This window comes from Petromyzon marinus, unplaced genomic scaffold (assembly GCF_048934315.1).
Source record: "Petromyzon marinus isolate PM22_M1 ecotype Great Lakes invasive population unplaced genomic scaffold, UKy_Petmar_22M1.pri1.0 PM_G_Scaffold_47, whole genome shotgun sequence".
Taxonomy (NCBI): domain Eukaryota; kingdom Metazoa; phylum Chordata; class Hyperoartia; order Petromyzontiformes; family Petromyzontidae; genus Petromyzon; species Petromyzon marinus.
This window is the reverse complement of record NW_027422999.1, coordinates 466,981-491,304: the sequence shown is the minus strand read 5'-3', so window position 1 is coordinate 491,304 and position 24,324 is coordinate 466,981. Positions and strand designations below refer to the sequence as shown.

Sequence of the window (24,324 nt, the reverse complement as noted above, 5' to 3'; positions counted from 1 at the left end):
GCCACATCAACCATCGCCCCCTACTGACAGGCTCTTGTTCACATGCAGGCCGGTGCAGGGCCACCACCTTGTGCCACAAAGGGGCAGCTGCTACTTGGGGATGCTCTTCGAGTGGCTGAAACGGGATACAAAACTCCGAGTTGCTGAGGCAATCTTGATTTGAAGTTTGTGACTGCAGGGATCCATACTCCTTGGTTCTTTCGGTAAAGTAACGTAGAGGCGATTAAGCAGGCACCATATAAATGCAATTGATAAAAGAGTGAATGCTTGGGAGCTTATTGGCTCTCGCTCCTGGTAAGAGATTGACCCAACCCACAGGTTCACAAAGACTGGCCGCTCTTACTCTGCAGGTTGAACCTAGGGGCTGAGTGTTCAACTTCACATTCTTGTCATTAAAGGCCTGTGACAAAGGTGCATCTATTGTAGCGACATTGTCTCAAGCTTACACATCTACCGTGTCTCCACTTGACTTTGTATTGTCTAGGAGGAAGTCCACCCACACCTCCACTTCCACAAACTGCTGGGAGTTGCCTCACTCTGACTCACAGTCAGAATTCTCCTCCTGCTTCACGATGTGAAGGTCCCATTTTGGAGTTGAATCTTTACCTTCACATTTTACCTTCACTTCTTCGCTATTCACCATCACCTCTTCCCTCTTCACCATCACCTCTTCATATTCCACCTTTATACCTTTAAGAGTGTCCAAGCTGGGATTTTCGTCCGGTTCTTGTTTCATGAGGGATGGGCTCATTGCGGCACTTTGACTTTCACAAGCTGATTTCAGACTCCCGACTCCGCTCCTTGTGATGCTTTTGTGTTCTCTGGTGTCTTCGAAGATTTGATGAATCTGCAAACGGCTCCCCGCACAGAGTACACTTGAAGGGTTTCTCTCCTGTGTGTGTTTTCTGGTGGGTCTCAAGAACTGATGGCCATGCAAATGCCTTGTCACACACAGTGCACTTGAAGGGTTTCTCTCCCGTGTGTGTTCTCTGGTGAGTTTTAAGAACAAATGAACCTGAAAATGTCTTCCCACAAACACTGCACTTGAAGGGTTTCTCTCCCGTGTGTGTTCTCTGGTGTAATACGAGATTATATGACTGTGTAAACGCCATCCCGCACATCGTGCACCTGAAAGGTTTCTCTCCCGTGTGTGTTCTCTGGTGTGTTTTAAGAGCAGATGAATCTGAAAATGTCTTCCCACACACACTGCACTTGAAGGGTTTCTCTCCCGTGTGTGTTCTCTGGTGAATTTTAAGAGCAGATGACTGTGAAAATGCCTTCCCACACACAGTGCACTTGAAGGGTTTCTCTCCCGTGTGTGTTCTCTGGTGTTTTTTAAGAGTCGATGAATCTGAAAATGCCTTCCCACACACAGTGCACTTGAAGGGTTTCTCTCCCGTGTGTGTTCTCTGGTGTTTTTTAAGAGTCGATGAATCTGAAAATGCCTTGTCACACACAGTGCACTTGAAGGGTTTCTCTCCTGTGCGAGTTCTCTGGTGCTGTGTCAAATTTCCAGTCCAATCCGTGCTGTATGCAGGCTGGTCGCATTGTTGACTTGTCTTCCCGGCTTGCTGTGCTGAGTGCATTTGCTCCATCAGACCAGCGTGAGCTGCAGACAGAAAATAAGAATATCCACACCATCTACACGTCAGTATCGAGCCATGGAGGAATGAATATATACAGTCACACGTGACTTACACGTCTATATTCATTCATGTATTCATGACTAGCTGTACTACCCGGCTTCGACCGGGACTTGGATCCACCACGTCCGGCCGCCTTTGTCTCCCCAGTGGCGATGTTCACACCACGACAGTTACTCGTTTTAGGCTGAGTCTACCTAGGGGCGGCCCAGAAGCTGTTCAAATAATCGTCACCGGTGGTGGCCGTGAGCGGGAATCGAACTCGGGTCGCCAGGTTCATAGCGCGGCGTAGCGCTAACCGCTACACTACAATGCGTTAGGCTTCCACACACACACAGACACACACAGATACACACACAGACACACACACACAGACACACACACAGATACACACACAGACACACACACAGACAACGCTAACCGCTACACTACAATGCGTTACTCTTCCACGTGCGAGGGTCACGTGACAGATTTGACGTCACAGCTCACTTGCCGAGCAAAAAATCTATACATTATTGAGCTCCCCCCCCCCCCAATAAAAACCAAAAAGTTTGCACGGTGTACAGTCTGGAAAGTACCCACATGGCAAGTTTCCAGTTTGTTGCATGTCGGGAAGTACGCTAAACATTTTGAACAGACACACACAATCACAACTTTGCCTTTTATATATATTTGGAGATGCAGTGAAAAACTTTCCCAAAATTCATCACGCGGTTTCAGTTTTTTTGATTTTCAGTTTGATTTATTTTGGTAATAGTCCCGTGAGCCATTCGGCTCTTGAATCGGGTGCAACCACAACAAGCAAAAATACAAAAACACGACCAAGAGGAACATCTTACAGTGACTATATGTGACTGTGCAAACAGCATTGTCATGGCACACAATGAGAGGGCAAATGTCATAAATATTCCTGTAAGCCCTCGCATCTTCAACATTAATGTTGCCATATAAACGTTGTGGGGTTTTTTGCTTCATTTTAAAAAAGAAAAAATTATTATCTGTTATTTTTATTTTATTTTCTATCTACGTGACTTTACCGAAAGAACCAAGAATATTAATTCCTGCAGTCACCAAAGTTTTAAGTCGAAACATTCACACACGTTGACAAAGCCTCACCTTGTGTTGTTGTGGGCAGGTCGCTTCTGATAACAAGAGCGGTATAGCAGCTCAAGCGGGATTGGCCTGCTAACAAAAGAAAATAAAAACTGGGTGAATATTTACAATAAAACAAAGTTACAAAGTGGCGAGCCGGGTGAAGACAAATTAAACTTAAGCGAGATAATTAAAGTAAATGCAATCAGGCGAGGGCAGGAGGCAAGGCCCCGCGTGGCTAGGCCCCGCGTTGTAAAGTTCCAACCTGGACATCGATTCCCATGCTCGCTGCTACTCAACTGACATCCCTACGAGAGAGCGAGGCTCTACCTCTGTAAACAACAACCACCACAACCACCACCACAACAACCACAATCGCAATGAGAATTTCTCACCTCGGATTTCAGTTCACGCGCGGAGCGGCAGATTTCTGTTACCTCGTGACGTCACGCGGCAGCAGGATTGGTGACGTCACTCGCGTGGTACAAGACACTTTCCTCCTGCACCGAGCGGGTTTTAATTTAAATAAATTATGTTAATGAGCCCAGCCCATACGTGGAGGGATGGGGCGTGGGTGCTGAAACCCGTCGCAATAAACTCGCGACGGCCTTCACGAATATATTATGTTAATGAGCCGCCAGTCACCGGGCGTAGCTTTGCCCAAATAAGGATTGTACTTGAACAGATAACGGAAGTGACCCAGGCAGAGGTGACGTCACGCTCAAGGGCGCGGTAGACGGGGTGGGGTGAATGCCTTGGTGACATGACGTCACTAGCGAGGGACACCTCCCCCTGGCGTTTCACGCCGATGAGGTAATGCAGAGTGGTGACGTCACAGAGTTGGAGTTTAAGTTGATTTAGATTCATTTTCCATTGCTCCCTCCCTTGGGTGTGTGAGCTCAGCAACAACAACGTGGACATTATTGTGTATACACTGTGTGTACACTGTGTGTATACACTGTGTGTGTGTACACTGTGTGTGTACCCTGTGTGTGTACACTGTGTGTGTGTACACTGTGTATATACACTGTGTGTGTACCCTGTGTGTGTACACTGTGTGTATAAACTGTGTACAGTGTGTACACTGTGTACAGTGTGTGTGTACACTGTGTGTGTACATTGTGTGTGTGTACACTGTGTATACACTGTGTGTGTGTACACTGTGTGTGTGTAAACTGTGTGTACAGTGTGTGTACACTGTGTCCACATTGAACCGAAACCCCGGCAAGGCCATCTACTTAATGACGAGAGAAAATTCACACGCAATGTCCTTTTGAATTAAGTCTTCCAGATGTAAATTGATACAAGCTTTTAATGAAGAAATAAAATCATCTAATTCAAAACACAACACAAGTCAAAGATGTTTCATTTTAAAACGGAGCACGGGGTACTTGCGTGAATGCGTCCTTCGTGTGCAAATGTTGTGACTTTCCTGGCCTGAAGGCCGTCAATGTGTTGGACCCTTATTGGTGCACAGTGTCTCAATAACAGCAGTGGGGTTTGCTTCAACCGATAGGTAACGGACATCCAGACGTTAATCAGCAAGGAGCATTTCTAGTCCTAGTTAGACAAAATCTACGTCAACACGTGAGACAAAACTACAATTCGTGTTGTAGAGAATGTACCTCCTCCTATACGTGTAACTTTCAAGTGGTATGCCTTGTAACTGATGAATGATCCGAGCGTGCTCCCTATTTCAAAGACAATGAGTTGCTGCAGAGGCCGACGCTTCGTGAAACACAAAAGTACCCTTTGACCTGTATCACAAGAACAACGGATCTCACCTGAGTTATCTGTACAGGTTACTTCCAAACACACACACACACTTTGTCCTAACATCACTTAATCAATCTAGATTTGAACACTTAATCAATGTTTGACCCTCATAGACAAAATGTTACATGTACACGCACAATCAGACAAGTATTCATTCTTAATTATTGACAGGCATATTAACAAAATTGAATTACTGCAGTGAAATATCCTGCATCAGGTTACATCGTATTAACAAGAAGCTATTTAAAAAATACACCATCTGCTTAACAGTGGATGTAAAACATACTATTGTGTCATTCAAAACGAGTAGGCCATTGCATGCTGGCGAATTCTAAACATTAGCGACAAATTACATAACTGAGATGAAACATCAATCATCGCCCCCTACTGACAGCCTCTTGTTCACATACTCTTTGGTTCTTTCAGTAAAGTCACGTAGGTAGACAAAATAATAATAGATCACGAAGTTTCGATCGTAACACAAGCGGTCGTCCTCAGGCGGAAAAAAAACCAAAATAAATGAAGGCCGGTGCAGGGCCACCACCCTGTGCCACACAGGGGCAGCTGCTACTTGGGGATGCTCTTCGAGTGTTTCAGACGAGATACAAAACTCCGAGTTGCCGAGGCGATTAAGCAAGCACCATATGAATGCAATTATAATAACATAGTGAATGCTTGGGGGCTTCTTGGCTCTCGCTCCTGGCTAGAGATCTCCCCAACCCACAGGTCCACAAAGACTGGCCGCTCGCCCTTACTCTGCAGGTTGAACCTAAGAACTGAGTGTTCAACTTCACATTCTTGTCATTAAAGGCCTGTGACAAAGGTGCATCTATTGTAGCGACATTGTCTCAAGCTTACACATCTACCGGGTCTCCACTTGACTTTGTATTGTCTCGGAAGAAGTCCACCCACACCTCCACTTCCACAAACCGCTGGGAGTTGCCTCGCTCTGCCTCACAGTCAGAATTCTCCTCCTGCTTCACGTTGTCTCCATTGATGTGAAGGTCCCATTTTGGAGTTGAATCTTCATCTTCACATTTCACTTTCACTTCTTCGCTCTTCACCATCACTTCTTCATATTTCACCTCGATACCTTTAAAAGTGTCCAAGCTGGGATTTTCGTCCGGTTCTTGTTTCATGAGGGATGGGCTTATTGTGGCACTTTGACTTTCACAAGCTGATTTCAGACTCCACTACTTGCAGATCTTCAGATGCTTCCGTGTTCTCTGGTGTACTTGAAGATTTTATGAATGTGCAAACGCCTTCCCGCACAGAGTGCACCTGAAGGGTTTCTCTCCCGTGTGTGTTCTTTGGTGTACTTGAAGACGTGATGACTGTGCAAACATCATCCCACACACACTGCACTTGAAGGGTTTCTCTCCCGTGTGTGTTCTCTGGTGTACTTTAAGATGTGGTGACTGTGAAAACGCTTTCCTGCACAGAGTGCACCTGAAGGGTTTCTCTCCTGTGTGTTCTTTGGTGTACTTTAAGACTTGATGAATGTGCAAACGCCTTCCCGCACAGAGTGCACCTGAAGGGTTTCTCTCCCGTGTGTGCTCTCTCGTGTACTTGAAGATTTGATGACTGTGCAAACATCCCGCACAAAATGCACCTGAAGGGTTTCTCTCCAGTGTGTGTTCTCTGGTGTTTTTTAAAAACAGATGACAGTGAAAATGCCTTCCCACACACAGTGCACTTGAAGGGTTTCTCTCCTGTGTGTGTTCTCTGGTGTTCTTTAAGAACAGATGACTGTGAAAATGCCTTCCCACACACAGTGCACTTGAACGGTTTCTCTCCCGTGTGTGTTCTCTGGTGTCTTTGCAGATTTGATGAATGTGCAACCGCCTTCCCACACACAGTGCACTTGAAGGGTTTCTCTCCTGTGTGAGTTCTCTGGAGGGTCTGAAGAACTGATAGCCATGCAAACACCTTCCCAGGCACAGTGCACTTAAAGGGTTTCTCTCCTGTGTGTGTTCTCTGGTGTACTTGAAGATGTGGGGACTGTGAAAATGCCTTCCCACACACAGTGCACTTGAAGGGTTTCTCTCCTGTGTGTGTTCTCTGGTGTTCTTTAAGAACAGATGACTGTGCAAATGCCTTCCCGCACATAGTGCACCTGAAGGGTTTCTCTCCTGTGTGAGTTCTCTGGTGCCGTGTCAAATTTCCAGTCCGATCCGTGCTGTATGCACGCTGGTCGCATTGTTGACTTGTCATACCGAGCTGCGCTGACTGCCTTTGCTCCATCAGACCAGCGTCAGCTGCAGACAGAAAAAAATAATATCCACACCATCTACACGTCAGTATCGAGGCACAGAGGAATGCATATATACACAGTAACACGTGACTTACAAGTCTATACTTATTCATATATTCATGATGTAGTAAAAACGTTTCCCAAATTCATCACACGGGCTGTTATGGCACACAATGAGAGCGCAAATGGTTATAAACATGCCTGGAAGCCCTCGTATCTTCAAAATGAATGTTCACCAAGAACTCCGAGCACACAATTTCAGCTGTCTGGCTACAAAAGGAATATTTATGAGAGCTAAATTCAGCTGACATAGCAAAGGGTGTTGAAAACAATACTATGTGTTAGGCAGAAATGCATAAATTAACGTTCAATCGGAACTTAGAGGTGTGAATCCAGGCTCAGATGTCCGTGAATGCTGGGATGAACAGTTCCGACTTCAGCTGCATGTGTGTGCTGTGTTCACCTCCTGTTTCCATTCTTACAAAGAGTTTCAGAGGAAAACAAAAATAAACTATTGTTACGCTATAACCTCCGTGTTCAACAGAGTTAATAGACGTTACTGCAAACACAAACTGTACACTGTCACTGGATAAACAGGCGGTGGCGTGTCTAGAATCACGCCTGGCCACCTTCATCTGCTCGGCATGAATGCTTTCTCACTCCACCAAGTAATTAATTGAGGATCAACGAACATAGCTGAGGCTAACTGAAGTTTGCGTGTCTCTCTCCGTGATGAGATGTTAACTACCTCACCTGGTATACAGGAAGTCGTGGGTTCGATCCCGACCCTGACGCCTGCTGTATATTTGGAGTTTGCGCGTCACTCCGTTTAGCGTCTTTGACCGATAGACATTGACACACGTATTCTTGTTTCTTTCAGTAAAGTTACGTAGATAGAAAATAACAATAACAGATAATACAATTACATTAAATAAAGACCACTTGTGTTGCGATCAAAACGTGAGTTTTTTTTGCCTTATTTACAATTATTTTTTCATTTTATTAGCTGTTATTTTAATTTTATTTCATATCTACGTGACTTTACCGAAAGAACCAAGAATATTAATTCCTGCAGTCACCAAAGTTTTAAGTCAAAACATTCACACACGTTGACAAAGCCTCACCTTGTGTTGTGGGCAGGTCGCTTCTGATAACAAGAGCGGTATAGCAGCTCAAGCGGGCTTGGCCTGCTAACAAAAGAAAATAAAAACTGCGTGAATATTTACAATAAAATAAAGTTACAAAGTGGCGAGCCGGGTGAAGACAAATTAAACTTAAGCGAGAAAATTAAAGTGAATGCAATCAGGCGAGGGCAGGAGGCAAGGCCCCGCGTGGCTAGGCCCCGCGCTGTAAAGTTCCAACCTGGACATCGATTCCCATGCTCGCTGCTACTCAATTGACATCCCTACGAGAGAGAGGCTCTACCTTGGTAAACAACAACAACAACAACCACCACAACCACCACCACCACCACAACGATGAGAATTTCTCACCTCGGATTTCAGTGCAAGCGCGCACACGGCAGCTTCCTGTTGCCTCGCGACAGCAGGAAGTAGTATGACGTCACTTCCCTCCCACAAGCGGCTCTCTAACTGAATAAATTATGTTAATGAGGCCGGCCCAAACTGCGAGGGATGGGAGCGTGAGCGCCGAACCCGTCGCAATAAACTCGCGACGGCTTCAACGGATACATTATGTTAATGAGCCGCCAGTCACTGGGCGTAGCTTTGCCCAAATAAGGATTGCCACTGGAACGATATCGGCAGTGACCCAGGCGGAGGGGACGTCATGCTCAAGAGCGCGGTGGACGGGTGATGGGTGAATACCTTGGTGACCTGACGTCACTAGCGAGCTACACCTCACCCTGGCGTTTCACGCCGATGAGGTAATGCAGAGTGGTGACGTCACAGAGTTGGAGTTTAAGTTGATTTAGATTCATTTTCCATTGCTCCCTCCCTTGGGTGTGTGAGCTCAGCAACAACGTGGACATTATTGTGTATACACTGTGTGTGTGTACACTGTGTGTGTCACTGTGCCTGGCACAAGCGTCGTGACGTCACCACCACTTAGTGGCGAATGGCGGTTGTTGTTGTGTCACTGTCATTGTGCGCGTGCACACTGCGTGTACACTGTGTGGGTGTGTACACTGTGTGTACACTGTGTGTACACTATGTGTGTGTGTCTACACTGTGTGTACACTGTGTGTGTGTACACTGTGTCCGCATTGAACCGAACCCCCGGCAAGGCCATCCACTTAATGACGAGAGAAAATTCACACGAAATGTCCTTTTCAATGAAGTCTTCCAGATGTAAATTGATACAAGCTTTTAATGAGGAAATAAAATTATCTAATTCAAAACAACACAATTCAAAGATGTTTCATTTTAAAGCTTCAAAACGGAGCATGGGGTACTTGCGTGAATGCGTCCTTCGTGTGCAAATGTTGTGACTTTCCTGGCCTGAAGGCCGTCAATGTGTTGGACCATTATTGGTGCACAGCGTCTCAACAGCAGTGGGGTTTGCTTCAACCGATAGGTAACGAACATCCAGACGTGAATCAGCAAGGAGCATTTCTAGTCCTAGCTAGACAAAATCTACGTCAACACGTAAGATAAAACTACAATTCGTGTTGTAGAGAATGTACCTCCTCCTATACGTGTAACTTTTAAATGGTGTGCCTTGTAACTGATGAATGATCCGAGCGTGCTACCAATTTCAAAGACAATGAGTTGCTTCAGAAGCAGACGCTTCGTGAAACACAAAAGTACCCTTTGACCTGCATCACAAGAACAACGGGTCTCACCCGAGTTCTCTGTACAGGTTACTTCCAAACACACACACTTTGTCCTAACATCAGTTATTCAATGTTTGACCCTCACAGACAAAATGTTACATGTACGCGCACAATCAGACAAGTATTCATTCTAAATCATTGACGGGCATATTAGCAACATTGAATTACTGCAGCGAAATTGACTGCATCACGTTACTCGGTATTAACAAGAAGTTATTTATATTCTTAGTTTTTTCGGTAAAGTCACGTTGAAGAGAAACAACAAAATAACAAAATATATATAAAACAATAAAAAATTCTCACGACGTTTCGACCATAACTCAAACGGTCATCATCAGGTGTGTCGGTTTGCATAAATTTATTTTGAAAACGGCATATTTATTTATTTATATAAAAAAATAACGTTTGCGTCACGCGCAACGATTGGCTGTTTGCCAGGACTAGTCCATCTATTTTTTGAAAAGAGGAGGGGGGAGACGAAATTTGTTTTTATGTATGCTGTCTGAAAGCCACTGTAAGCGTGAACAATCAATCAAGAACTGAAATGATTTATCAAATCTTTCCAATGATTGCTAAGATAGAATCCATCTTCTCGGTTGAAATTGTCTCTGTGTTTGTATATGTGGATAGCCTCATGAACGAATCTCTCATGGAAGCCAGATGGCTTACAAAGAACCTCCGTCTTGGAAAAGTCAATGGCATGTGAGCCTACTGAATTAGAACAATGATCTGCTACGGCCGAGGTGTTGGTCCTACCGTGTTTAAGGTCTGCTTTATGTTCACGAATGCGGTCCGAGATATGGCGTTTGGTTTCTCCAATGTAACTACTACCACAGAGGCAACTTAGTTTGTAGACACCAGGGTATTGTATGTCCGGAATCACATCTTTTACAGACGGAACCAGATCACGGATTTTATGTAATGTGTTGAAACGGACCTGGATCTTGTGTTTATTCAAGATTTTGGAGATATTTTTTGTGATCCCAGCAATGTAGGGTAAAGTGATGGTTTTGAAAGGCTCCTCAAGAGGGTTCTTCTTCATGGTTTGAGTGATAGCTTTGCGGATTGTATAGTCGGAGTAACCATTAGCCCTAAGAGCTTGGTGTACGTGCTTGAGTTCACTGCTTATGTGTTCCTGGTCGGATATGCATTGGGCTCTATGATACAGAGTCTTGATGAGAGAATTCTTCTGTGATGGATGGTGGTGGGAATCCGGTTTCAGATAAGCATCCGTATGGGTAGCTTTCCTGTAGACAGAGTGGCTCATTGAACCATCAGGTCTCTTTTTAATTAGGACATCCAAAAAAGGTATCTTGCCATCTATTTCGACTTCCATGGTAAATCTGATGGCTGGGTGTATGGAATTGATGTGGTCGAAGAATTGGTCTAGAGCAGGCCGGCCATGTGGCCAGATGACAAAAGTGTCATCCACGTACCTCTTCCATAAGGTTGGGCGCAGAGTGGCAGTCTGGATGGCGTCAGTCTCAAATTTCTCCATGAAAATGTTAGCTATAACTGGAGAAAGGGGGGAGCCCATTGGGGTGCCCTCAGTTTGTTTGTAGAAAGTTCCATTCCAAGTGAGGTATGTATTGGTTAAACAGTGTCTCACCAGGGGGGGTACCTCAGTGTTTAGTCCTTGATGAACCAAGTCTTCAATGATTGCAATGGTGTCAGGTACAGGAACCTTGGTGAATAAGGAAACTACATCAAAACTGACAAGCAGGTCGTCTGGGGACAGGGAAATACCCTTGATTGTTGATACCAGGTGAGTAGAATTTTGTACCGCAGAGGTGGTCTTTCCAGTGAAAGGACGCAGGATTTCAGACAAAAAACGAGCTAGTTTGTAGGTGGGGGAGCTGATAGTAGAGACTATGGGACGAAGAGGTGTATCAACTTTATGTATTTTTGGTAAGCCGTATAATCTTGGTGGCCTGGCAGCAGAAGGTTTCAATGAAAACTGTTTAGATTGATCAATTAATGTGGTTGAATCAGAAATTATTTTGTTGGTTTGTGTGACGAGGCTGTTGGTGGGATCTCTTTTTATTTTTGTATAACTACCATCGTCGAGTAATTCTTTAATTTTGTTGTTGTATTTGTCTGAAATCCTGCGTCCTTTCACTGGAAAGACCACCTCTGCGGTACAAAATTCTACTCACCTGGTATCAACAATCAAGGGTATTTCCCTGTCCCCAGACGACCTGCTTGTCAGTTTTGATGTAGTTTCCTTATTCACCACGGTTCCTGTACCTGACACCATTGCAATCATTGAAGACTTGGTTCATCAAGGACTAAACACTGAGGTACCCCCCCTGGTGAGACACTGTTTAACCAATACATACTTCACTTGGAATGGAACTTTCTACAAACAAACTGAGGGCACCCCAATGGGCTCCCCCCTTTCTCCAGTTATAGCTAACATTTTCATGGAGAAATTTGAGACTGACGCCATCCAGACTGCCACTCTGCGCCCAACCTTATGGAAGAGGTACGTGGATGACACTTTTGTCATCTGGCCACATGGCCGGCCTGCTCTAGACCAATTCTTCGACCACATCAATTCCATACACCCAGCCATCAGATTTACCATGGAAGTCGAAATAGATGGCAAGATACCTTTTTTGGATGTCCTAATTAAAAAGAGACCTGATGGTTCAATGAGCCACTCTGTCTACAGGAAAGCTACCCATACGGATGCTTATCTGAAACCGGATTCCCACCACCATCCATCACAGAAGAATTCTCTCATCAAGACTCTGTATCATAGAGCCCAATGCATATCCGACCAGGAACACATAAGCAGTGAACTCAAGCACGTACACCAAGCTCTTAGGGCTAATGGTTACTCCGACTATACAATCCGCAAAGCTATCACTCAAACCATGAAGAAGAACCCTCTTGAGGAGCCTTTCAAAACCATCACTTTACCCTACATTGCTGGGATCACAAAAAAGATCTCCAAAATCTTGAATAAACACAAGATCCAGGTCCGTTTCAACACATTACATAAAATCCGTGATCTGGTTCCGTCTGTAAAAGATGTGATTCCGGACATACAATACCCTGGTGTCTACAAACTAAGTTGCCTCTGTGGTAGTAGTTACATTGGAGAAACCAAACGCCATATCTCGGACCGCATTCGTGAACATAAAGCAGACCTTAAACACGGTAGGACCAACACCTCGGCCGTAGCAGATCATTGTTCTAATTCAGTAGGCTCACATGCCATTGACTTTTCCAAGACGGAGGTTCTTTGTAAGCCATCTGGCTTCCATGAGAGATTCGTTCATGAGGCTATCCACATATACAAACACAGAGACAATTTCAACCGAGAAGATGGATTCTATCTTAGCAATCATTGGAAAGATTTGATAAATCATTTCAGTTCTTGATTGATTGTTCACGCTTACAGTGGCTTTCAGACAAAATAAATAAAAACAAATTTCGTCTCCCCCCTCCTCTTTTCAAAAAATAGATGGACTAGTCCTGGCAAACAGCCAATCGTTGCGCGTGACGCAAACGTTATTTTTTATATAAATAAATAAATATGCCGTTTTCAAAATAAATTTATGCAAACCGACACACCTGATGATGACCGTTTGAGTTATGGTCGAAACGTCGTGAGAATTTTTTATTGTTTTATATATATTTTGTTATTTTGTTGTTTCTCTTCAACGTGACTTTACCGAAAAAACTAAGAATATGAATTACTGCAGTCACGAAAGCTTTAAATCAAAATTTAAGAAGTTATTTTACAAATACGCACCGTCTGCTTAACCGTGTATGTACAACGTACTATTGTTGCGTCATTCAAAACGAGTAGGCCATTGCATGTTGGCGTCTGCGTCAAAATGTAGCAAATTCTAAACATTACGCTACAAATAATAGATGAGGGCGCTTCGATGGCAACACAAGCAATCGTCATCAGGTGGGACAAGCACAGCAGCAAGAAGAAGAAACTGCTGGAGTAGGCGCCTACTACTTCAGCAGTTTCTCTTGCTGTGGTTGTCCCACCTGATGACGATTGCTTGTGTTGTGATCTAAACGCCGTGATCTGTTATGTTTCTACCCACGTGGTGACTTTACCGAAATAACCCAAGAGTGTGGATTCCTGCAGTCACGAAAGCTTCAAATCAAGATTGCCTACAAACTACACAACTGAGATGACGCATCAATCGTTGCCCCCTACTGACAGGCTCTTGTCCACATGCAGGCCGGTGCAGGGCCACCACCTTGTGCCAAACAAGGGCAGCTGCTACTTGGGGATGCTCTTCGAGTGCTTCAGACGAGATACAAAACTCCGAGTTGCTGAAGCGGTTAAGCAAGCACCGTGTAAATGCAATTATTATAACATAGTGAATGCTTGGGAGCTTATTGTCTCTCGCTCCTGGTTAGAGATCTACCCAACCCACAGGTCCACAAAGACTGGCCGCTCTTACTCTGCAGGTTGAACCTAGCAACTGAGTGTCCAACTTCACATTCTTGTCATTAAAGGCCTGTGACAAAGGTGCATCTATTGGAGCGACATGGTCTCTGGCTTACACATCTACCGCGTCTCCATTTGACTTTGTATTGTCTCGGAGAAGTCCACCCACACCTCCACTTCCACAAACTGCTGGGAGTTGCCTCGCTCTGCCTCACAGGCAGAATTCACCTCCTGCTTCACGCTGTCTCCGTCGATGTGAAGGTCCGATTTTGGAGTTGCATCTTCATCTTCACATTTCACCTTCACTTCTTCCCTCTTCACCATCACTTCTTCCCTCTTCACCATCACTACTTCCCTCTTCACCATCACCTCTTCATATTTCACCTCGATACCTTTAAAAGTGTCCAAGCTGGGATTTTCTTCCGGTTCTTGTTTAATAAGGGATGGGCTCATTGCGGCACTTTGACTTTCACAAGCTGATTTCAGACTCCACTCCTTGTGGATCTTCTGATGCTTCTGTGTTCTCTGGTGTACTTGAAGATGTTGTTGCTGTGCAAACGTTATCTCGCACGGAATGCACTTGAAGGGTTTCTCTCCGGTGTGTGTTCTCTGGTGTGTTTTAAGAGCAAATGAATCTGAAAATGCCTTCCCACACACACTGCACCTGAAGGGTTTCTCTCCCGTGTGTGTTCTCTGGTGTTTTTTAAGAGTAGATGAATCTGAAAATGTCTTCCCACACACACTGCACTTGAAGGGTTTCTCTCCCGTGTGTGTTCTCTGGTGTGTTTTAAGAGCGGATGACCATGAAAATGTCTTCCCACACACACTGCACCTGAAGGGTTTCTCTCCCGTGTGTGTTCGCTGGTGTTCTACAAGTGTAGATGAATGTGCAAACGCCTTCCCACACACACTGCACCTGAAGGGTTTATCTCCCGTGTGTGTTCTCTGGTGTATTACAAGAGAACATGAACGTGGAAACGCCTTCCCACACACACTGCACTTGAAGGGTTTCTCTCCTGTGTGTGTTCTCTGGTGTGCTACAAGAGCAGATGAATGTGCAAACGCTTTCCCACACACACTGCACTTGAAGGGTTTCTCTCCCGTGTGTGTTCTCTGGTGTTCTACAAGATTAGATGAATGTGCAAACGCCTTCCCGCACACACTGCACTTGAAGGGTTTCTCTCCTGTGTGTGTTCTCTGGTGTTTTTTAAGAGCAGATGATTGTGAAAATGTCTTCCCACACACACTGCACCTGAAGGGTTTCTCTCCCGTGTGTGTTCTCTGGTGTGTTTTAAGATTAGATGAATCTGAAAATGTCTTCCCACACACACTGCACTTGAAGGGTTTCTCTCCCGTGTGTGTTCTCTGGTGTGTTTTAATATGAAATGAATCTGGAAATGCCTTCTCACACACACTGCACTTGAAGGGTTTCTCTCCCGTGTGTGTTCTGTGGTGTTTTTTAAGAGTAGATGAATCTGAAAATGTCTTCCCACACACACTGCACCTGAAGGGTTTCTCTCCCGTGTGTGTTCTCTGGTGTGTTTTAAGAGCAGATGACTGTGAAAATTCCTTCACACACACACTGCACTTGAAGGGTTTCTCTCCCGTGTGTGTTCTCTGGTATTTTTTAAGAGCAGATGACTGTGAAAATGCCTTCACACACACACTGCACTTGAAGGGTTTCTCTCCCGTGTGTGTTCTCTGGTGACTTTGAAGATTAAATGAATCTGGAAATGCCTTCCCACACACACTGCACCTGAAGGGTTTCTCTCCCGTGTGTGTTCTCTGGTGTGTTTTAAGAGCAGATGACCGTGAAAATGCCATCCCACACACACTGCACTTGAAGGATTTCTCTCCTGTGTGTGTTCTCTGGTGTGTTTTAAGAGCAGATGAATCTGAAAATGTCTTCCCACACACACTACACCTGAAGGGTTTCTCTCCCGTGTGTGTTCTCTGGTGTATTTTAAGAGCAGATGACTGTGAAAATGCCTTCCCACACACAGTGCACTTGAAGGGTTTCTCTCCTGTGCGAGTATTCTGGTGCTGTGTCAAATTTCCAGTCCGATCCGTGCTGTATGCACGCTGGTCGCATTGTTGACTTGTCGTACCGAGCTGCTGTGCTGAGGGCCTTTGCTCCATCAGACCAGCGTCAGCTGCAGACACACCATCTACACGTCAGTATCGAGCCATGGAGGAATTAATATATACAGTCACACGTGAATTACACGTCTATATTCATTCATATATTCACGACTAGCTGTACTACCCGGCTTCGCCCGGGACTTGGATCCACCACGTCCAGCCGCATTTGTCTCCCCAGTGGCGATGTTTACATCGCAACAGTTACTCGTTGAGGCTGAGTCGACCTAGGGGAGGCCCAGAAGCGGTTAAAATAATCGTCGCCGGTGGTGTCCGTGAGTGGGAATCGAACTCGGGTCGCCGGGTTCGTAGCGTAGCGCTAACTGCTACACTACAATGCGTTACGCTTACACACACACACAGACACACACACACAGACACACACACAGACACACAGACACATACACAGACACAAACACACAAACACACAGACACAAACACACAGACACACACACAGACACACACACACAGACACACACACACAGACACACACACAACAACAACAACCGCCATTCGCCACTAAGTGGCGGTGACGTCACTGGTGGTGAGGGTGATTGTGGTGATGGTGGTGGTGAGGGTGGTGGTGGTGATGGTGGTGGTGATGGTGGTGGTGAGGGTGGTGGTGGTGATGGTGGTGGTGATGGTGGTGAGGGTGAGTGAGGGTGGTGGTGGTGAGGGTGGTGGTGGTGATGGTGAGGGTGGTGATGGTGAGGGTGGTGAGGGTGGTGAGGGTGATGGTGGTGGTGATGGTGGTGATGGTGGTGGTGATGGTGGTGATGGTGGTGAGGGTGATGGTGGTGATGGTGGTGGTGGTGAGGGTGATGGTGGTGATAGTGGTGATGGTGGTGGTGGTGAAGAGGGTGATGGTGAGGGTGGTGAGGGTGATGGTGGTGATGGTGGTAGTGATGATGGTGGTGGTGATGGTGGTGGTGAGGGTGGTGGTGGTGGTGAGGGTGGTGGTGGTGGTGATGGTGAGGGTGGTGGTGGTGATGGTGGTGGTGATGGTGGTGGTGAGGGTGGTGGTGATGGTGGTGGTGATGGTGGTGATGGTGGTGGTGATGATGGTGAGGGTGGTGATGATGGTGGTGGTGATGGTGGTGGTGATGGTGAGGGTGGTGGTGATGGTGGTGATGGTGGTGAGGGTGGTGATGGTGGTGGTGGTGGTGATGGTGGTGGTGATGGTGGTGAGGGTGGTGGTGGTGGTGGTGAGGGTGATGGTGGTGATTGTGGTGATGGTGGTAGTGGTGATGGTGGTGGTGATGAGGGTGATGGTGAGGGTGGTGGTGATGGTGGTGATGGTGGTGGTGATGGTGGTAGTGGTGGTGATGATGGTGGTGGTGATGGTGGTGGTGAGGGTGATGGTGGTGATGGTGGTGGTGATGATGGTGGTGGTGATGGTGGTGGTGATAGTGGTGGTGATGGTGGTGGTGAGGGTGGTGATGGTGGTGGTGAGGGTGATGGTGGTGATGGTGGTGGTGATGGTGGTAGTGATGATGGTGGTGGTGATGGTGGTGGTGAGGGTGATGGTGGTGGTGAGGGTGATGGTGGTGATGGTGAGGGTGGTGGTGGTGAGGGTGGTGGTGATGGTGGTGATGATGGTGGTGATGGTGGTGGTGATGGTGGTGCTGGTGAGGGTGATGGTGGTGAGGGTGATGGTGGTGATGGTGGTGGTGAGGGTGGTGGTGATGGTGGTGGTGAGGGTGGTGGTGGTAAGGGTGGTGGTGATGGTGGTGGTGATGGTGAGGGTGGTGGTGGTGGTGAGGGTGGTGGTGATGGTGGTGGTGAGGGTGGTGGTGAGGGTGATGGTGGTGATGGTGAGGGTGGTGGTGATGGTGGTGATGGTGGTGATGGTGGTGGTGGTGCTGGTGAGGGTGATGGCGGTGGTGATGGTGGTGGTGATGTAGCTGGGTCATGTAGCCCGCATGCCCAGCCACCGCATGCCGAAGCAGCTTTTGTTCGCCCGGATTGAGGGGGCTAAGCGGGCGCGGCACGGGCTAGAGAAGAGATGGTGTGATGTGGTACAGGAGGACGTGGAGCTGAGTGGACTTGCCGATGACTGGTACCAGCGGTGTCAAGATCGGCCTCTGTGGAGGAGGCTCGTGAAGGATGCTGCTGGGCAGTTGGAGGCAGTCGCCCTCCAACAACAACGGAGGGCGGAGGAGCGACGCTCAGAACGAGCGGAGCGCCGGGTGGCTAAAGCACAGCAGGTTGGCACAGTAGGGGGCACAGGTGGTGCATCAGCCAGTCATCTCAGTTAGTCGACCCGTGGCACCTGGGTCTGCCCCGTGACCTGCCAGCGGGCATTCGACACTTCACGTGGCCTCAGGGTGCACATAGCCTGGCACAAGCGTCGTGGTGACGTCACCGCCACTTAGTGGCGAATGGCTGTTGTTGTTGTGAGTGAGTGTGTGACTGTATATGGGTAGCGGTAGTGTAGTAGTAGTTAGCGCTACTTCGCGCTATGAACCCGGGGAGGGAGTGAGAAGGAGGGAGTGAGGAGGAGGGAGTGAGGAGGAGGGAGTGAGGAGGAGGAGGGAGGGGAACTTCACTTCGCCTGCTGTCGGCCGTCACTATGGAGAATGACTTCACGAACAGCGCTGCCACCGAGTGTCTGGAAGATAGAGACAGGGAGATCCAGGCTGGGTTTGGATGCAGGCTCTATCTCCCACCCCTCTCTCTCTCTCCACCCCTCTCTCTCTCTTGTGCTTGTTTATTTTTATTTCACTTTTTTATTATAAGTTTTCTATCTACGTGACTTTAGCGAAAGAACCAAAGAATATTCACCCACTCAATCACTCGCCCACTCAGTAAATAGCTCACCCACCCACTCAATAATTCACTCCCCCACTCGCCCTCCCACTCACTCACTAAATAACTCATCCGCTCACCCACACTCACTCACCCACCCACTCTCCACCCTCTTTCTATCTCCCTCACCTGGGATCTCTGAGTGAGAATCCCTCCACACCAAACACCTCCCCCAGGGGGTCCCCGCCACACCTCACCAGGTACGGCCTCTCTACATCGTAAAGTTGTCTCCGCTTGATGTATTGTCCCACGTAGTGGTGCGCCTACGTGGGACGCACACACACACACACATGCACACACACACGCATGCATGCACACACACGAGTGGGTGACTGAGTGGGTGAGTGGGTGAGTAGGTGGGTGGGTGAGTGAGTGGGTGATTGAGTGGATGAGTTAGTGAGTGGGTGGTTGAGTGATTGAGTGGGTGAGTGGGTGGGTAGGTGAGTGAGTGGGTGAGTGAGTGGGTGTGTGGATCAGTGAGTGAGGGGATCAGTGAGTGGGTGGGTGGATCAGTGATTTAGTGGCATGGGCGGAAGAGATGGACTAGTCAGTGAGTGGATGGGTTAGAGGGTGAGTAGAGTGAGTGGTTGGGTGAGTGAGTGGATGAGTGAGTGGTTGGGTGAGTGAGTGTTAGTGTGTGGGTAAATGTAGTGGGTGAGTGGTTGGGTGAGTGGGTGGCTGAGTGAGTCGGTCAGTGAATGAGTGGGTGGACGAGTGGTTGGGTGAGTGGGTGGGTGAGTGTAACGTCTGTACTATGTTGAACTTCTTTCGCACCACACGTAGCCATCTGTGATAATCGTGCAAATGCAAATTATACAGCAGGTGTCAGGGTCGTGATGGAACCCACGACCTCCTGTACACCAGGCGAGGTAGTCAACATCTCCTAGCCACGCAGATGATGATGGTGTTGGTGGTCGTGATGGGACCCACCTGCTCCCACGTGAATGTGTCGCCCTCGACACCGACCGACTGCAGCAGACGAAGCATCGCAGGCACCGGCTTCAGCTGCGTCCCAGCGGACAGAGGCATCACGGAGCCACATGTCATCACTCACACAGACACAAAGGTCCCCCGTGTAGCCTCGGCAGGCTATAGGGGCAAGTGCTGTTAGCAAATAGAAGCACCTATGAAGGCTGCCGGCACTGTGGCACATGAGGGGGTGGGTGGCCAGCACCACGCCGGACCGCCTTTGTCTCCCCAGTGGCTTTGTTTACTACGACACACTGCTACACCAGCTACTCTTTTGAGTCAACCTAGGGGAGGCCCAGGACCGATTGTAGTGTATAGTAGTGTATATTACATTGTAGTGTATAGTAGTGCATAGTGTATAGTAGCGTATAGTACTGTAGTTTTTAGTAGTGTAGGGTATAGTGTAGTGTATAGTAGTGGATAGTAGTGTATATTACATTGTAGTGTATAGTAGTGCATAGTGTATAGTAGCGTATAGTACTGTAGTTTTTAGTAGTGTAGGGTATAGTGTAGTGTATAGTAGTGGATAGTAATGTAGTGTATAGTTGTGTACAGTGTATTGTATAGTGTACAGTGTATAATAGTGTACAGTGTATAGTATAGTGTACAGTGCATAGTAGTACACAGAGCACCGGTGAGCCCTCCCTAAAAGCGACTCACCAGAATGTTCCTGTGAGCTCCAGCAGCGGCCAGAGACAACCTGGAGTCACCGGCACTCATCACGGCAGCGGCCAGAGACAACCTGGAGTCACCGGCACTCATCACGGCAGCTGTGGAGACAGCAGGAAGACAGCGACACTCGTCATGGCAGCTGTGGAGACAGCAGGAAGACAGCGACACTCGTCACGGCAGCTGCGGAGACAGCAGGAAGACAGCAACACTCATCACGGCAGCTGTGGAGACAGCAGGAAGACAGCGACACTCATCACGGCAGCTGTGGAGACAGCAGGAAGACAGCGACACTCGTCACGGCAGCTGTGGAGACAGCGACGTGGTGGGGGGGGGGGTGAGTAACGCTCAGCCGCCGGGCACGGCTGACGACCACCTCGTGGGGACCGCCTGTGTGGTGAGTCTATGGGTCTCTGTGTGAGTCTGTGGGTCTCTGTGTGAGTCTGTGGGTCTCTGTGTGAGTCTGTGGGCCTATGGGTATCTGTGTGAGTCTTTGGGCCTCTGTCAGAGTAAATTGGTATCTGTGTGAGTCTATGGGTATCTGTGTGAGTCTGTGGGCCTCTGTCAGAGTAAATTGGTATCTGTGTGAGTCTATCAGTCTATGGGTCTCTGTGTGAGTCTGTGGGTCTCTGTCAGAGTAAACTGGTCTCTGTGTGGGTCTATGGGTCTCTGTGTGAATCTGTGGGCCTCTGTCAGAGTAAACTGGTCTCTGTGTGGGTCTATGGGTCTCTGTGTGAATCTGTGGGCCTCTGTCAGATTAAATTGGTATTTGTGTGAGTCTATGGGTCTCTGTGTGAGTCTGTGGGTCTCTGTCAGAGTAAATTTGGCTCTGTGTGAGTCTATGGGTCTCTGTGTGAGTCTGTGAGTCTCTATCAGAGTAAATTGGTCTATGTGTGAGTATATGGGTCTATGTGTGAGTCTGTGGGTCTCTGTCAGAGTAAATTGGTCTCTGTGCGAGTCTATGGGTCTATGTGTGAGTCTGTAGGTCTCTGTCAGAGTAAATTGGTCTGTAGTGATAGCAAGTACCGCCACAGTCAGTATGCACTGCTGTAGTGATAGCAGTTACCACCACAGTATGCACTGCTGTAGTGAGAGCAGGATCCACCACAGTCGGTATGCACTGCTGTAGTAATAGTAAATAATGCTATCGAGTTGGTACATACCGCTATATAGAGTTAGTAGATACTAAAACAGTCAGACTATACCACTACAGTCAGCAAATACTGCTACAGTCAGCAGATACAACTACGGTCAGTAGCTACTAGAGTCAGTAGGCACTACTATAGAGTGAGAAGATACTGATATAGAGTTAGTAGTTACTACTATAGTCAGTGAATACTCCTATAGAGTCAGCAGATACTACTATACAGTTAGTCGTTACTACTATAGAGTCGGTAGACACTACTGTAGGGCCAGTAAATACTACTACGGTCAGTAGTTACTACAGTCAGTAAATACTACTAAACAGTCAGTAGCTACTACTGGCTCAGTAGAAACTACTGTACAGTCAGTAGATACAACTACAGGGTCAAGAGATACTACTTATTCTGTTGTATGTAGGCTGTGTAGGTATATCCAGGACTAGCTGTTACTACCCGGCTTCGCCCGGGACTTGGATTCACCACACCCGGCCGCCTTTGTCTCCCCAGTGGCGATGTTCACACACCACAGCAGTTACTCTTTAGAGGCTGAGTCGACCTAGGGGAGGCCCAGGACCGGTTCAAATAATTGTCACCGGTGGTGGCCGTGAGCGGGAATCGAACTCGGGTCGCCAGGTTCGTAGTGTAGCGTAGCGCTAACCGCTACACTACAATGCGTTAGGCTTACACACACACACAGACACACACAGACACACACACAGACACACACACAGACAACGCTAACCGCTACACTACAATGCGTGACGCTTCCACATACGAGGGTCACGTCACAGATCTGACGTCACAGCTCACTTGCCGTGCAAATTTTTTTATACATTATTGAGCTCCCCCCCCCCTAAAACAACACAAAAGTGTATTTGTATGTTTGCACGGTGTAAAGTCTGGAAAGTAACTGAAGGCCGTCAATGTGTGTGTACACTGTGTGTGTGTACACTGTGTGTGTACATTGTGTACATTGTGTGTGTACACTATGTGTGTGTGTACATTGTGTGTGTGTGTACACTGTGTACAGACACTGTGTGTGTACACTGTGTGTGTGTACACTATGTGTATACACTGTGTGTGTACACTGCGTATGTGTACACTGTGTGTGTACAGTGTGTGTACACTGTGTGTGTGTACACTGCGTATGTGTACAGTGTGTGTGTACAGTGTGTGTACAATGTGTGTGTACTTGTGTACATTGTGTGTGTACACTGTGTGTGTGTACACTGTATACAGTGTGTGTGTACACTGTGTATACCCTGTGTGCCACTGTGTGTACACTGTGTGTGTGTATACATACACTGTGTGTACCCTGTGTGTGTACACTGGGTGTATACACTGTATGTACACCGTGTGTACACTGTGTATGTGTACACTGTGTATACCCTGTGTGTGTGTATACACTGTGTGTGTACACTGTGTGTGTGTACATTGTGTGTGTACACTGTGTGTATACACTGTGTGTGCACACTGTGTATGTACACTTTGTGTGTGTACACTGTGTGTGTACACTGTTTGTATACACTGTGTGTGTGTACACTGTGTGTATACACTGTGTCACTGTGTGTCACTGTGCTTGGCACAAGCGTCGTGGTGACGTCACCACCACTTAGTAGCAAATGGCGGTTGTTGTTGTGTCACTGTGTCATTGTGTGTGTGCACTGTCACTGTGTGTGCGTCACTGTGTCACTGTGTGTACACTGTGTGCACTGTGTCACTGTGTGCGTGTAGACTGTGTGTGTACACTGTGTGTGTGTACACTGTTTGTGTTCGCATTGAACCGAACCCCCGGCAAGGCCGTCTACTTAATGACGAGAGAAAATTCACACGAAATGTCCTTTTCAATGAAGTCTTCCAGATGTAAATTGATACAAGCTTTTAATGAAGAAATAAAAATTATCTAATTCAAAACACAACACAATTCAAAGATGTTTCATTTTAAAACTTCAAAACGGAGCATGGGGTACTTGCGTGAATGCGTCCTTCGTGTGCAAATGTTGTGACTTTCCTGGCCTGAAGGGCGTCAATGTGTTGGTCCCTTATTGGTGCACAGCGTCTCAACAACAGCAGTGGGGTTTGCTTCAAGCGATAGGTACGAACATCCAGACGTTAATCAGCAAGGAGCATTTCTAGTCCCAGTTAGACAAAATCTACGTCAACACGTAAGACAAAACTACAATTCGTGTTGTAGAGAATGTACCTCCTCCTATACGTGTAACTTTCAAGTGGTATGCCTTGTAACTGATGAATGATCCGAGCGTGCTACCTATTTCAAAGACAATGAGTTGCTCCAGAGGCAGACGCTTCATGAAACACAAAAACACCGTTTGACCTGTATCACAAGAACAACGGGTCTCACCCGAGTTCTCTGTACAGGTTACTTCCAAAACACACACACACACTTTGTCCTAACTTCACTTATTCAATGTTTGACCCTCAGACAAAATGTTACATTTACGCGCACAATCAGACAAGTATTCATTCTAAATAATTGACGGGCATATTAACAACATTGAATTACTGCAGCGAAATTGACTGCATCACGTTAAATCGTATTAACAAGAAGTTATTTTACAAATACGCACCGTCTGCTTAACAGTGTATGTACAACG

The 24,324-nt window shown here is 47.0% G+C and overlaps 1 protein-coding gene across 1 annotated transcript; it reads right to left on the bottom strand.

Moving 5' to 3' along the window:
- Nucleotides 1-4,430: 4,430 nt before the first annotated feature.
- On the bottom strand, nucleotides 4,431-20,660 carry LOC142917349 (uncharacterized). Its single transcript, XM_076061984.1, has 7 exons — nucleotides 20,559-20,660; nucleotides 19,860-19,934; nucleotides 19,059-19,192; nucleotides 18,676-18,732; nucleotides 14,444-16,053; nucleotides 7,890-7,952; nucleotides 4,431-6,769 (listed from the first exon to the last, which is right to left on the bottom strand). Exons 1-7 carry the CDS (start codon nucleotides 20,658-20,660, stop codon nucleotides 5,916-5,918), a joined length of 2,895 nt encoding a protein of 964 aa, XP_075918099.1. The 3' UTR covers nucleotides 4,431-5,915.
- Between the last annotated feature and the right edge of the window lie 3,664 nt (nucleotides 20,661-24,324).

What these genes read in the sequence shown, in the direction of transcription:
- LOC142917349 (XM_076061984.1), bottom strand. Translation starts at nt 20,660, where the DNA reads ATGAGTGCCGGTGACTCCAGGTTGTCTCTGGCCGCTGCCGTGATGAGT. An exon ending in ATCAGCTTGTGAAAGTCAAA is followed by an intron (nt 7,953 to 14,443) that starts GTGCCGCAATGA and finishes TTTTGTTAGCAG; the next exon opens with GCCAAGCCCGCTTGAGCTGC. An exon ending in CGACCTGCCCACAACACAAG is followed by an intron (nt 6,770 to 7,889) that starts GTGAGGCTTTGT and finishes TTCTGTCTGCAG; the next exon opens with CTGACGCTGGTCTGATGGAG.